This window comes from Eleutherodactylus coqui, chromosome 1 (assembly GCF_035609145.1).
Source record: "Eleutherodactylus coqui strain aEleCoq1 chromosome 1, aEleCoq1.hap1, whole genome shotgun sequence".
Lineage (NCBI taxonomy): Eukaryota > Metazoa > Chordata > Amphibia > Anura > Eleutherodactylidae > Eleutherodactylus > Eleutherodactylus coqui.
In genome coordinates this window covers 51,932,412-51,948,363 of record NC_089837.1, presented here as the reverse complement: position 1 = coordinate 51,948,363, position 15,952 = coordinate 51,932,412, and the positions used below count along the sequence as shown (strand labels likewise).

Genomic DNA, 15,952 nt, shown 5'->3' with positions numbered 1-15,952 from the left:
GAACGTGTTCTTCCGAGCTTGATATTCGTGCGAATATTAGGGTGTTCGGGATGTTCGTTATTCGTAACGAACACCATGCGGTGTTCTGGTTATTTTCACTTCCTTCCCTGAGACGTTAGCGCGCTTTTCTGGCCAATTGAAAGACAGGGAAGGCATTACAACTTCCCCCTGTGACGTTCAAGCCCTATACCACCCCCCTGCTGTGAGTGGCTGGGAAGATCAGGTGTCACCCGAACATAAAAGTCGGCCCCTCCCGCGGTTCGCCTCAGATGCCATGTGATTTAGATGAGGGACAGTGCTGTTTGTACCGGAGCTGCTGTAGGGAAAGAATTGGTAGTTAGTGTAGGCTTCAAGACCCCCCAAAGGTCCTTATTAGGGCCACTGATAGCTGTGTGTTGGCTGCTGTTAGCAGTGGCAATTTTTTTTTTCTCAAAATCGCCTCTGCAAACCGTTGCACCTGGCATTAGGGACAGAAGTGCTGCATAGGCAGGGAGAGTGTTAGGAGTGAGTGTAGCCTTCAAGAACCTCAACGGTCCTTTCTAGGGCCATATTTATCCGTGTGCAGTACTGTCCAGGCTGCTGTTAGCTGTGCTGCATTTTTTTTTGCTTCTCAAAATCGCTTCTGCAGAGCATTGCACCCTCCATTGATACTGCAGGGAAAGAATTGTATAGGCAGGGCCACAACACAGTTATTATTCATTGAATATATGCAGTGCTGCCTTTTGCTTGTAAAACAAGTGAAAATAATTCTATTTGTCCGGCCTCTGTCCGTCCTAAGGGCGGTGGACACGTGTCGGCTGCGTGTGACACCTTTAAAAATCATACGCACCCAGCTACGTTTTACTCCTGGCTTCGCCATTTGCTTTCCTTATATGGGAAAAAAAAATACCTGCTCTGCCACAGTTAATAACTCTGCTACCCTCACGTTCTGTGACACATTAGCAGGGACACAGCACAGTTATTAAACTTCTCACGTTCATAGAATATACGCAGTGCTGCCTTTTGGTGCCAAAAAACGGAAAATAATTCTATTTGTCCGGCCTCTGTCCGTCCTAAGGGCGGTGGACACGTGTCGGCTGCGTGTGACACCTTTAAAAATCATACGCACCCAGCTACGTTTTACTCCTGGCTTCGCCATTTGCTTTCCTTAATTGGGAAAAAAAATACCTGCTCTGCCACAGTTAATAACTCTGCTACCCTCACGTTCTGACAGAGTCAGAGCCCGGGACCGCTCACGTCCTACCCACCCCCAGAATTGCGGGCCCCAGCTCTGTGGTGGTATCTGCGGAGGTGTATGCTTCCTCCACTAAAGCACCCTCCTCCTCCTCCTCCTCCTCCTCCTCCTCCTCTGTCTCGCAATCAAGATGTGTTAGCAGCAGCATGTCGCCAGCAGTCGGTGTCGCGCGGTGTGGCAGCACAGCGGTGGGCAAGCGTCAGCTGGCCGTGCTGAAAGTACTCAGCTTAGGCGATAAGAGGCACACGGCCCACGAACTGCTGCAGGGTCTGACACAGCAGACCGACCGCTGGCTTGCACCGACTGCTGTGCGACGTGCCCACACGGTGGAACTCTACGCTCCACATGTTGGCCAGGCTCTATGAACAACGTAGAGCTATAGTCGAATACCAACTCCAACATGGGCGGCGCAGTGGGAGTCAGCCTCCTCAATTCCTTTCAGAAGAGTGGGCCTGGTTGGCAGACATCTGCCATGTCCTTGGTAATTTTGAGGAGTCTACCCAGGTGGTGAGCGGCGATGCTACAATCATTAGCGTCACCATTCCTCTGCTATGCATCTTGAGAAATTCCCTGCAAACCATAAAGGCAGCTGCTTTGCGCTCGGAAACGGGGGCGGGGGAAGACAGTATGCCGCTGGATAGTCAGGGCACCCTCCTGTCTATTTCTCAGCGCGTACAGGAGGAGGAGGAGGAGCATGAGGAGGATGAGGAGGAGGGGGAAGAGACAGCTTGGGCCGCTGCTGACGGTACACCGGCTGATTGCCTGTCATCCTTTCAGCGTGTATGGCCTGAGGAGGAGGAGGAGGAGGAGGAGGATCCTGAAAGTGATCTTCCTAGTGAAGACAGCCATGTGTTGCGTACAGGTACCCTGGCACACATGGCTGACTTCATGTTAGGATGCCTTTCTCGTGACCCTCGCGTTGCACGCATTCTGGCCACGACGGATTACTGGGTGTACACACTGCTCGATCCACGGTATAAGGAGAACCTGCCCACTCTGATTCCCGAAGAGGAAAGGGGTTCGAGAGTGTTGCTATACCACAGGACCCTTGCGGACAAGCTGATGGTAAAATTCCCAGCCGACAGCGCTAGTGGCAGAAGGCGCAGTACCGAGGGCAAGGTAGCACGGGATGTGCGTAGATCGAGCAGCATGTACAGCACAGGCAGTGCAACAGTCTTTAAGGGCCTGGCCAGCTTTATGGCTCCCCATCAAGACTGTGTCACCGCTCCCCAGTCACGGCTGAGTCGGCGGGAGCACTGTAAAAGGATGGTGAGGGAGTACGTAGCGGATCGCACGACCATCCTTGGTGACGCCTCTGCCCCCTACAACTACTGGGTGTCGAAGCTGGACACGTGGCCTGAACTAGCGCTGTATGCCCTGGAGGTGCTTGCTTGTCCTGCGGCTAGCGTCTTGTCGGAGAGGGTGTTTAGTGCGGCTGGGGGAATCATCACAGATAAGCGTAGCCGCTTGTCAACCGACAGTGCCGACAGGCTAACACTCATCAAGATGAACAAAGGCTGGATTTCCCCAGACTTCTGTTCTCCACCAGCGGACAGCAGCAATACGTAAGCAATACGTAGGCTGCACCCGCGGATGGAAGCTACGTTCTCTCTCACCATCCAAAACGGGGACATTTCTGCTTCATCAATCTGTGTCTAATATTCCTCCTCCTCCTCCTGCTCCTCCTCCTGAAACCTCACGTAATCACGCTGAACGGGCAATTTTTCTTAGGGCCACAAGGCTCACTCAAATAATTTTTCTGAACAATTTTTATAAGTTTCAATGCGCTTAAAAGCGTTGGAACTTTAACTTGAACCAATTTTTCGTTACACTGGGCTGCCTCCAGGCCTAGTTACCACTTAAGCCACATTAACCAAAGCGATTCACCTGCCATCTTGGTTGGGCATGGCCAATTTTTACTGAGGTACATTAGTACTGTTGGTACACCAAATTTTTGGGGCCCTCACCTACAGTGTAATCATAGCAATTTGTATGTTCTTCGCCTGCACTCATGGTACAGAAAGGTGTGTGGGGTTGGCCTACACTTTAGCTACATAAATGTAACTTGGGCCTTGGCTATACTAAGGCTACTGAAATGGAACTAAGACTGCGCTCCCGCTATACTGCTGCTTCGGAATTGTTACTGGGGCCTGTCTTGAGTGCTACTATTGCTGACATGGAACGAAGACTGCGCTCCCGCTATACTGCTGCTTCGGAATTGTTACTGGGGCCTGTCTTGAGTGCTACTATTGCTGACATGGAACGAAGACTGCGCTCCCGCTATACTGCTGCTTCGGAATTGTTACTGGGGCCTGTCTTGAGTGCTGCTATTGCTGACATGGAACGAAGACTGCGCTCCCGCTATACTGCTGCTAGTGATATGTTAGTGGGGCCTGTCCTAATGCTACGGCTGAAATGTTACGAATTCTGGCCTCTGCCTATACCGCTGCGAATGGTATGTCTCTGGGGTGTGGAAACAGAGGCTTCCCAAAGACATGATGGCGGCGAGGCCATTTCCCACCAACGCGGTTACTGTAAAGGTGCATATAACCACGGACACGTGGAGAGGACACGTAGTGCCTCAAAAACATCCCCCTCCTCCTCCAACAGGGAAAACATTCTTGGCAAATGTCTTTGCATTGGTTCGTCTGGTGGCAGTCCAAGAATTTCACCTTTACCGACACAACGAGAGCCCCCACACCATCCCCCCGCCACGGCCCACTTAATCCTGGCCGCATTCCGAAAACCAACAAAATACAACCGTGCTACTAGGTCCTCAGTCACCACCACATTACCACCAACGCGGTTACTGTTAAGGTACATATTACCAGTCTGACTGGGGCATGCAGACACCTTGACAGAATGAATAGTGTGTGGCACATAGGTTCCCCATTGCTATGCCCACATGTGCAGCTCCTGATGGCGGTGGCACAGGATTCTATTTCTCATTGCTTCTGTACAGCATTGTGGGCTATCGCCCCGCCCCTTTTAAAGAGGGCCGCTGCCTAGCCATGCCAACCCTCTGCAGTGTGTGCCTGCGGTTCCTCCTCATGGCAGACGCACTTCTAAATAGACATGAGTGTGGCGTGGCATGAGGGCAGCTGAAGGCTGCGCAGGGACACTTTGGTGTGCGCTGTGGGGGGGAGGGGGGGCGGTTGGTCAGCATGTAACCCAGGAGAAGTGGCAGCGGAGTGTCATCCAGGCAGTGATTGTGCTTTGTTGTAGCTAGTGTGGTGCTTAGCAAAGGTATGCCATGCTAATGAGGGCTTTTCAGAAGTAAAAGTTGTTGGGAGGGGGGGGGGGCCCACTCTTGCCGGTATTGTGGCTTAATAGTGGGACCTGTGAACTTGAGATGCAGCCCAACATGTAGCCCCTCGCCTGCCCTATCCGTTTCTGTGTCATTCCCATCACTTTCTTGAATTGCCCAGATTTTCACACATGAAAACCTTAGCGAGCATCGGCGAAATACAAAAATGCTCTGGTCGCCCATTGACTTCAATGGGGTTCGTTGTTCGAAACGAACCCTCGAGCATCGCGGGAAGTTCGTTCCGAATAACGAACACCCGAACATTTTGGTGTTCGCTCATCTCTACAGATGACACAAAATTATACAATATAATTAATGCAACGGAGGACAATGTGCGGCTACAAACGGACTTGGATAAGCTGGGGGCTTGGGCAGGAAAATGGCAAATGAAGTTCAATGTTGAAAAATGTAAGACTATGCACTTGGGCAGGAGAAACGGATGTCACAAATATTCACTTAATGGGGTACTACTAGGGAAAAGTGATATGGAAAAGGATCTGGGGGTATTAGTGGATAATAGACTAAACTGGAGTAACCAATGCCAGTCAGCTGCTGCAAAGGCAAATAAAGTCTTCGGGTGCATTATAGAGGTATAGGGGCGAAGGACGAGAACATTATCCTTCCGTTATATAAGGCACTTGTCAGGCCTCGCATGGAATACTGCGTACAATTCTGGTCACCGATGCTCAGGAAAGATGTCACAGTGCTTGAGGGGGTTCAAAGAAGGGCAACTAAACTAATACATGGAATGACGGGACTGGAATACCCAGAGCGGCTATCCAAACTGGGACTATTTACTCTAGAAAAAAGAAGGTTAAGAGGCGACCAAATAACCATGTATAAGTACATGAGGGGACAATACAAGGATCTCTCCCGTGATCTGTTTACACCCAGGACCACGACGGTAACAAGAGGACATCCGCTACGATTAGAGGAAAGTAGGTTTCATCACCAACATAGAAGGGGATTCTTTACTGTAAGAGCAGTTAGACTGTGGAACTCTCTACCGGAGGAAGTGGTGATGGCAAAATGCATAGAGGAGTTTAAAAGGGGACTTGATGTCTTTCTGGAGAAGAAGGATATTACAGGATATAAATCTTAAGTTAAGTGTCAATCCGGGTATATAGGAAGGTAGGAACTATTAGGGGTTGATCCAGGGAACAGTCTGATTGCCATTAGGGAGTCGGGAAGGAATTTTTTCCCCTAAAGGGCTAATTGGCTTCTGGCCTTGGGGTTTTTTGCCTTCCTCTGGATCAACACAGTAGGATAGACAGGCTGGACTAGATGGACATTGTCTTCATTCAGCCTTACATACTATGTTACTATGTTACAAGGCAGCACAACTAAGCTATTGGATGGAACTCAGTCAACCCATAAAGGACCCAATTCTATTTTTACTAGCAGAAGGAGTATACGGGGACTCTTTAATGGAAGACCTCTGGCTTCCTCCAGGTTTCAGATCCAGGAGGCGGAACCTTGAGCCTCTCCTACGAGGCTCTAGCGAGACCTGGGAGGGACTTCGGAACTCACTGGCTCCAGCCCCTTCCCCTGTAATGCCCATACGCATGATACGCAAGTTACTAGACATACCCTCAGACTCAACGACAACTAATATTTGAAAGAAATTCCAGGGAGTCACGGTAAGAGATCTCCAAACCCAAGCCCACAAAAAAACAGCGGAAATATTACAGAACCTCCTCCCTCAACACTCCTTCTCAGTTTTGCAAAAAACCCACGTAATAAAAACCATAGAGAAATTCCTGAAAACATACAAATCTATTAGACCTAAGACTGCTTTCGAGGGGGTCTTGGAGGAGATAATACCAGAAAAGAGGAAGCTAGCTAAGTTAAAGAAGCACTTTATAGCCCCGGCCACTCCCACAAAGACCGCCTTTTTTTATCATGGGAAAAAGAATTGAATATTACTCTCACCTCTGATGAAGTTAGAGTGATAATGAAAATGGCCTTTGGACTCTCCCCCTGCGTGTTAATACAGGAAAACCATTATAAGCTATTAGTTAGATGGTACAGAACTCCACAGTGGCTGCACGCATACAAGCTAGCACCCCACAATAAATGTTGGAGATGCGAGGCCACCATGGGCTCCTTCCTACACATTTGGTGGGAATGCCTGATTATAGTGCCCTACTGGAAAGAAGTAGAGAAAAACCTACAAAGCATCTCACTGAACTTAACACTGACAGCCGACATTATCCAGTAGCTTTCACCCGTTAAAAAACAAATTGATCGCAATATTGATAGACGCTGCAAAAGCTCTGATCCCCTTATTGTGGCTCCAGAAAACTCCCCCCACATTGAATTAGTGGAAAGAAAAAGTAGACTCAATTTGTAACTTAGAGGAACTGGTGAGCCGGGCCAAAAACGATTGGGATGGCTTTGTGGAGATGTAGAGCCCCTGGAAAGCTTTGATCTGAGTCGTTTGAGGAGGGAGGGGTCTGGTGTCGGTATTTCCTTCTGACGAATGGCGGTGTGATGGGACCCCAGTCAGTGAACGAGTGAGGGGGAAAGGAAATAGAGAGCGATATTAAAATATGGTGCTTGTCCCATATACCTCCCTCCTCCTATCCCCCCTTGACCCCTACTCTCCACCCCCCCTTCTGTACGTCCACCCCTACACTTACCTTCTCCCCCCCTTCTATTAAGATGTTCTTTAAATTTTTGTAAGCCTCTGCACTCTCTCAGACTCTAAACATATGAGGACACATGTTTGTATCTTTGTGCAGAGACCGTAGTTTAAAGTTAGACAGTTAAATGTATGGCTATTTTCAAGGATGGATCGGCAGCATAAACCATCGTTTATTATGCATTTATCAAGATCTATTGTTACATGACATGATATGTAATGTAAAGCCTTTAAAAAATTCTAATAATAATTCAGATTTAAAAAAAAAAAAAAAAAACTGAAAGGGAGAATGAGGTCTAACACCACACAATTAAAAAAGGAAAGACAGAATTACCTGTGGCCAAGCACTTTTCTAGTCACGGACGGAACATAGAAAACACGAAACTCACCATATGATATGGCAATTTCAAATCACATAGCATGAAGAGCATCCCGTGCTGTTCTTAAGCAGAAAAATGTCCCCTTATGAAAAAAATTACGCCATAGTTGAGAAGGAAGGGTTAGCGGTAAAATGGGCATTAGACTCCCTAAGGTACTACCTCCTGGGAAGGAAATTTAAACTAATCTCAGACCATGCTCCCTTGAAGTGGATGTATAAAAATAAAGGGAATAATGCCAGGGTGACAAGATGGTTCTTAACGTTGCAAGAATTTGACTTTGAAGTGGAACATAGGCCGGGAAAATTACATGGTAATGCAGATGCCCTGTCTAGAATTTATTGTTCAGTGGCAGTTGGTGCCCAGCCGGATGGCTTGGCTTGGGGTAGAGGGGGGAAGTATGTAACAGGGTGAGAGGAATGGTCTGGAGTGGAAGGTATGTGTCACAGAGGTTATTAGCCTCTGTGAGGTAGTCCGGTCCTCTTTCACTCCAGGCCAGATCTTACCACCTGTCCAGCCTGCCATTTAAGGAGACAGGTGGAAGGTAGAGAGAGGTGTGTGTGTGTGCCTGGGAGATACAGGCTGCAGTTACTTTGTGACTTCCACTGTGAACAGAGAGAGGCGCTGTGGACGAGGCGCTACCTGGTTGCAGCAGGACCCCTGGAGGGGACACGCCTGCCCTTGGACTACAGCCTGAGAGATTGAAGGCAGAAGGACCAGCTGCGCTCTAGACATCCACAGGTCTGTGCACCTCCATGGACTTGTATGGTCTCCTCAGCTGAGGACATACCTGTGTCACCTCCGGACTGAGGAGGGTTAAACCTAAACAGAGACTTTTTATTGTTGCTATCATTTACCATTTATCTGGAGACCCAGTTATTTATGTTTCCGTTAAGGACTGTATAAATAAACCTAACAAGAAGAAAAGTGACGGTTTGGAGTGCTCTTTAACCCCCGCTGTGCTACAAGTGGTGGAGGATGCGGGCATTAGGAGACTCCCCGAAGGAAAAAACTAACTGTTTCCATAGCTCTGGAGGAATTAATAAAACAGCTCAAGGCACTGACAGTAGTAGACTCCTCGAGGAAAAAACAAACTGTTGCCATAGCCATGGAGGAGTTAACAAAACAGCTAGCAACAACTAGCACACAGCAGCAGAAAGCATTGTGTCTGCAGCAAGAAACAAATCAATTGCTGACTCGTCAGATGGTGATGCTAATGGAGACTAAAAGAAAAGAGGAGAAGTCATCCACTAGCATGGACATATTAAAAACTGTAAGGGGGTCGTTACAAAAAATGACCCCAGAGGATGATGTGGAAGCTTACCTGGCCATCTTTGAAAGGGTGGCAGTGAGGGAAAAACTGCCACCAGAACAATGGGCGGAAGTTATAGCCCCATATTTCACTGGGGAGCCACAAAAGGCATATAATGACCTGCCCCAACAGGATGCGGGGGAATATGATAAGCTAAAAACTGAGATTTTGGCTCGCTGGGAGTGAGCATGGCAGACCGACCACAGCGAGTCAGGGTCACAAATGTTTGATCTCTTGCACCTAGCCCAAAAATGGCTACAGCCGGAAACCTCCTCGCCTACACAAATAGTAGAGAAGGTTGTGATGGACCAGTTTATACAGACTCTGCTCAGGCCTATCCAACGATGGGTGGCCCAGGGAAATCCCGAGAGTATCGACAACCTGGTGGGCTTGATCGAACGGTATGTTGCAGCGGAAGAGACAGCGGCGGCTATGAGGCCTCCTGGTCATCCTGCAGACGCTCGGAGAGACAGCGCCAAATCCATTTCAGAAAGGAAGCAAAGGAACCAGAGGGGTTAGGAGCCAGTGCAAAGAAACCCGGTCAACCCCGTTACGTGCTGGGAGTGCCAACGTCCAGGGCATATTGCCGCTCATTGTCCAGCTCAGGTTGAACCCATGGAATGCTCCTATAGCCGGGACTGTTCTTTGGTGGCACATTCTACCTGCGCTACAGGGGTGGACAGAGACACCCAGCCACAGATGTGTCAAGTGACAGTGAATGGTGTGGAAGTGTCGGCCTTGCTGGACTCAGGGAGCATGATTTAGTTGCTGGACTCAGCCATCGCCACTGGACTGGACCCCTGGGGCAGATTGGGGGTGGTCTGTATACACGGGGACACTAAAGAATACCAGGTTGCCCAGGTGACCATAGGCACAGTGTGCGGAACCTATGTACACCAGGTGGGGGTGGTTAACAAATTACTCTACCCACTGATAATTGGGAGGGACTTCCCGTTGTTTTGGGAACTGTGGGCGGAAGTGCCGCGGCCTTGTGGAGCCGGCGCGCCGAGCACCACGGGAGGTGTTCGGCATCAGCATAACGAATTTCCCTTTGCAGGACTGACTGATTCTGAGGAACCCACTCCGAAACCCCAGGTACCTGACCTTGAGGTGAACAGGGATAATTTTGGGACTGCACAGCTTAATGATCTGACTTTAAGGAATGCACGAGAAAATATCTCTGTGATTAATGGTGTACCCCAAGAGGCAGGGGGTGAGGTGCGATTTCCTCATTTTGAATTGATTAATGAATTGTTATATCGGGTAACGAAAGTAAATAATGAAGTGATAAAACAACTTCTGATACCTGGTGGATATAGGCATACGGTACTGACCTAGCCCACACTCACATACTGGGCGGTCATTTAGGGGCAGAAAAAACACAGGAATGCATTCTACAGAGGTTTTTCTGGCCGGGGTGCCATAAAGAAATAGAGGATTTCTGTAGATCCTGCCCTCAGTGCCAGATATCTGTTCCTATCTCGCACTTCAGAAGCCCGTTGGTACCATTACCAATAATAGAAATACCATTTGAGCGAATTGCTATGGATTTAGTCGGACCCCTGGTGAAGTCAGCCAGAGGTCACCAGTATATTCTTGTAATCGTGGACTACGCCACCAGGTATCCCGAAGCCATACCTCTGAGGAACACTTCCTCTAAATGTATCGGTAAAGAATTGTTCCAGATGTTCACTCGGGTGGGGCTCCCCAAAGAGATCCTAACAGACCAGGGGACCCTATTCATGTCGAAGGTGATGAGGGAACTGTGCAAGTTGCTGAGGATTAAGCAATTGCGCACTTCCGTCTACCACCCCCAAACAGATGGGTTGGTGGAAAGGTTCAATAAAACGTTAAAAAATATGCTAAAGAAGGTGGTAGAAAAGGATGGCCGGGATTGGGACTGTTTGCTTCCGTTCTTATTATTTTCCATTCGAGAGGTACCACAAGCCTCCACGGGGTTCTCTCCTTTTGAGCTATTGTATGCACGACAACCCCGTGGATTACTGGACGTAGCAAAAGAGACATGGGAGAGCGAAGCCACCCCACATAAGAGTGTCATTGAACATGTGGCCCAAATGCAGGAGAGACTTGCCAAGATAATGCCATTAGTAAAAGAACAGCTCCTCCAAGCGCAGGAAAGGCAGGCTAATGTCTATAATCGGGCAGCCAGAGTCAGACAGTTTAACCCAGGGGATCGGGTGCTGGTGCTAGTTCCCACCATTTTTTTTTTTTTTTTTCTTTTTCCTCACCTCTGTGATTTCCTATAGAATCCCTGAAGCCCGCAGGGAAGTAGTGTCCCAGGAGGTAAAAAGGATGCTTGAACTGGGGGTCATTGAGGAATCCACAAGTGGATGGTCAAGGCCCATAGTCTTGGTGCCGAAACAGTCAGGGGAATAGCGCTTTTGCAATGATTACTGGAAGCTTAATGAAGTTTCCGAATCTGATGCATACCCAATGCCCCGGGTTGACGAGCTGATTGGCAGACTCGGCTCAGCCCGGTATATGACTACACTAGACCTCACAAAAGGGTACTGGCAGATTTCCCTGTTGGCCGACGCAAAAGAAAAGACGGCTTTTTCTACCCGTCTATTTTCAGTATGTGACCATGCCTTTTGGACTAAAACGAGCCCCCGCAACATTCCAGAGGGTGATGGACAAAATCCTAGCTTCCCATAAGAAGTACGCAGCAGCTTATTTAGACGACATCATAATATTTAGCCGGGACTGGGAAAGCCACCTCAGCAAGGTTCAGGCAATATTAGACTCCCTCAGGAGGGTGGGGTTCCCGATAAACCCCAAAAAATGTGCAGTGGGAATGGAAGAGGTCAAATACCTTGGCTACATAATAGGTAGGGGGCTATTTAAACCCCAAATTAATAAAGTGGAAGCCATTCAGGACTGGCCACGACCCCTAACAAAAAAACAGGTGCGTGCGTTTTTAGGTATAGTGGGCTATTACCGATGCTTCATCCCAAATTTTGCCACGATTGCAGCCCCGCTGACAGAGCTTACCAAGGGGAATAGGTCGGTAATGGTGCAGTGGACACCAGAAGCGGAACATGCGTTTGAACAGCTAAAACGTGTATTGTGTCGACAGCCCATATTGATAGCTGCCGATTTTTCAAAAGAGTTCATAGTCCAGACGGATGCATCGGAAGTAGGGCTGGGGGCCATATTGTCCCAAGAGATTAACGGAGAAGAGCATCCCGTGCTGTTCTTAAGCAGAAAAATGTCCCCTTATGAAAAAAATTACGCCATAGTTGAGAAGGAAGGGTTAGCGGTAAAATGGGCATTAGACTCCCTAAGGTACTATCTCCTGGGAAGGAAATTTAAACTAATCTCAGACCATGCTCCCTTGAAGTGGATGTATAAAAATAAAGGGAATAATGCCAGGGTGACAAGATGGTTCTTAACGTTGCAAGAATTTGACTTTGAAGTGGAACATAGGCCGGGAAAATTACATGGTAATGCAGATGCCCTGTCTAGAATTTATTGTTCAGTGGCAGTTGGTGCCCAGCCGGACGGCTTGGCTTGGGGTAGAGGGGGGAAGTATGTAACAGGGTGAGAGGAATGGTCTGGAGTGGAAGGTATGTGTCACAGAGGTTATAAATAAACCTAACAAGAAGAAAAGTGACGGTTTGGAGTGCTCTTTAACACCCGTTGTGCTACAATATATATATATATATATACACACACACACACACACACTTCCTTTCAGGCCTCTTTCAGACCTATTTAATTATGCCTGAGGAACCCTGAGTAGATTTGAAAGTTCGCTATAACTTCATGTATTTTTGTTAGCCATTAAAAGATATCATATATAGAAGATTACTTGACTTCTCTAGCTGGGAACAATCACATTTTGCTCTATTGGCTGCACTTAATATACTTGGGAACCTAAGAAAAAGCCCAAACAGAATTACAGAAATATATTTTACCCTGCAATTTACTTACTGCAGCACATACACACAGCTCCGAATACTGTAGGACTGGTTGAAAGATTCTGACGTATCACTTCTTTCTGCAAGTTATTGAAGAATCTAAGACCCCGACCAATCAGATATTAAAGGCCTGTCCTAAGGATAATCTATTTATGTTATTTCCCAGAAGACCACATTAAACATAACATGAAGATGAGCTGCTCACCACTGCCATTGGGCTTCCAATTAATTGGAGGTTTTCATTAACAATCTTTAACAGCTTCACAAGTGTGGGATCTTCATAAGTAAATCGATGACTCAGTAAGATGGAGACTATAATGTTGGCTACAGCAGCATTTATTAGGATGAAGTTATCAAAGGGCTCGCCTGGAAATTTAAGGGTCAGAATATATTAGTTACATAACTGAAAGAGGATGAAGTATTTCATTATGTAAAGTACATGTTCTAGTGTATGGAATCAATGCCTGCTATATTCAAAGCCAGTGGGCCACCATGCAGCCTCCAAAAAAGCTGAATAACGTTTTTGAAAGCCAAAATTTTTTCGTACTACTACAGTAGCTGTAAGGATGTGGTTACAGGAGACACAGCAAGGCCCTGTGCCTTAAGAGGCCTAAATAGCCCTCTACCATATGTAAAGACATCAGTATTGTAAAAGTACATTGCACATGGAATGTCCTATGGCAGATTTTGCTTTGGGTTTCCAAGAGCTTCAAGCTACACTTCTCAGCAGGGGTCACAGTGGTCAGATCTCCAATGATTGAAAATTGATGGCATATCCTAGCAATAGCATCATCACATATGCCAACATTATCTTTAGGGCTCTTACCCACTGGTGATACAACTTCCCTGCAATGTGAGAGCAGGGCTGGCCCCATTGAAATCAATAGAAGAAGATCGCGAAGCAAGCTAGAAATCCCTCCCGAGAAAGGAGAGAGAGCGGGGCGGAGCTACAGGGGATGTCTGACATATATCCCCATATTTGAAGAGATAGGGGGTGGGGCTAGTGGGTTTCAGCAAAAGTGGGGCTTGAGAGGGGGCCGAGCTAGAGCAGTTATTATAGTAATCTCTCTAGCCAATTGGGGGTGGGGGTGGGGGGCTAGCAGGCCAAACCCCCTTACTTGGCTAGAGAGATCACTATGAAAATCATTGGTTTCATTATCCTGTGTTTTTACTCACTCTTGCATTGCAGGAAAGTTATATCACCAGTTGGTAAGAGCCCTTAGTGAGAGTAATAAGGGTAGATGGTGGCACTTTAAAGGTTTGTGCATGTATATCCATCCAACTTTTGTATCAAGTTGACACTGATAGATCATTTCTTAGTAAATGCAAACCAGAAACCAGCTCCTCTGCAGATGTCCCATGCACGGACTGGCTGGAAACCACAACTGATGCACAGGAAAATTGAGAAAGTCAAGCATTGGGTTAAAAGCTTTCAGCTCTTTTGTTCCTCCATGTCCATCTGTATCATCTAATAAAGACTAAAAGCTTTTAACTCAATGCTGGACTTTCTCCATTTTGCATTGCTTAGTTAATACATTGAAAGGCTATGAACAAGGTTGCTCTGGTAAACCTGAGGACCAAAGGATCATTCAGTAGTTGCAGCTACTGATGTGATAACAGTAACTTGCCATAACAGAGCCCATGAGATCCAGCAGAAGACATCCCCATCTGAAAGTGACCATGGAAAAAATGATGGAGACCTTAGCTGGATGGTGGACCTTCAGAATCATCTCCTCTGATGGGCCCATTATACCCCAGGGTAACAGTAGCTGCTACTAATAACTATAGTAATTGTCACTTGATCTCAGGAGTCAGTATACACAATAAAGTATGATGAAACCATTCACGAACCGTTGTAAGATCTGAACTTCTCTACCAAGAAATCACATTCTTCGGTAATCTTATTTTCAATGGTTTCCTTCCCCATTCCGAAATCTCGAAGTGCTGACAGAGTGAATCGTCTCATCATTTTCCAATTATCATCGTAAGCAAACATAATTCCTGTGGATATTACAAGAGGGGAAAATAATGCACACAATATGATGACTGACATTTCCTATCCAAACGTGGTTAAGTCAGAGAACCTTGTAGATCCAATGGTGTGCCATAATAAAAATGTAACATAATTAATTAATAGAGATGAGCGAACACCAAAATGTTCGGGTGTTCGTTATTCGGAACGAACTTCCCGTGATGCTCGAGGGTTCGTTTCGAACAACGAACCCCATTGAAGTCAATGGGCGACCAGAACATTTTTGTATTTCGCCGATGCTCGCTAAGGTTTTCATGTGTGAAAATCTGGGCAATTCAGGAAAGTGATGGGAATGACACAGTGACGGATAGGGCAGGCGAGGGGCTACATGTTGGGCTGCATCTCAAGTTCACAGGTCCCACTATTAAGCCACAATAGCGGCAAGAGTGGGCCCCCCCCCTCCCAACAACTTTTACTTCTGAAAAGCCCTCATTAGCATGGCATACCTTTGCTAAGCACCACACTACCTCCAACAAAGCACAATCACCGCCTGCATGACACTCCACTGCCACTTCTCCTGTGTTACATGCTGCCCAACCGCACCCCCTCCCCCCCACAGCGCACACCAAACTGTCCCTGCGCAGCCTTCAGCTGCCCTCATGCCACACCACCCTCATGTCTATTTAGAAGTGCGTCTGCCACGACGAGGGACCGCAGGCACACACTGCACAGGGTTGGCACGGCTAGGTAGCGACCCTCTTTAATAGGGGCGGGGCGATAGCCCACAATGCTGTACAGAAGCAATGAGAAATAGAATCCTGTGCCACCGCCATCAGGAGCTGCACACGTGGGCATAGCAATGGGGAACCTATGTGCCACACACTATTCATTCTGTCAAGGTGTCTGCATGCCCCAGTCAGACTGGTAATATGCACCTTAACAGTAACCGCGTTGGTGGTAATGTGGTGGTGACTGCGGACCTAGTACCACGGTTGTATTTTGTTGGTTTTCGGAATGTGGCCAGGATTAAGTGGGCCGTGGCGGGGGGATGGTGGGGGGGCTCTCTTGTAGTGTCGGTAAAGGTGAAATTCTTGGACTGCCACCAGACGAACCAATGCAAAGGCATTTGCCAACAATGTTTTCCCTGTTGGAGGAGGAGGGGGAT

At 47.6% G+C, this 15,952-nt stretch overlaps 1 protein-coding gene across 3 annotated transcripts in view; it reads right to left on the bottom strand.

Moving 5' to 3' along the window:
- Positions 1 to 15,952, bottom strand: part of LOC136620888 (cytochrome P450 2K6-like) — a 63,242-nt gene that overhangs the window by 30,813 nt on the left and 16,477 nt on the right. For all 3 annotated transcript variants that reach the window (XM_066595943.1, XM_066595951.1, XM_066595960.1), the window contains 2 exons: positions 14,667 to 14,816; positions 13,021 to 13,181 (listed from right to left, as the gene is read on the bottom strand). In XM_066595943.1, coding sequence (XP_066452040.1) covers positions 13,021 to 13,181; positions 14,667 to 14,816 — 311 coding nt within the window. The remainder of the gene's footprint in view (positions 1 to 13,020; positions 13,182 to 14,666; positions 14,817 to 15,952) is intronic.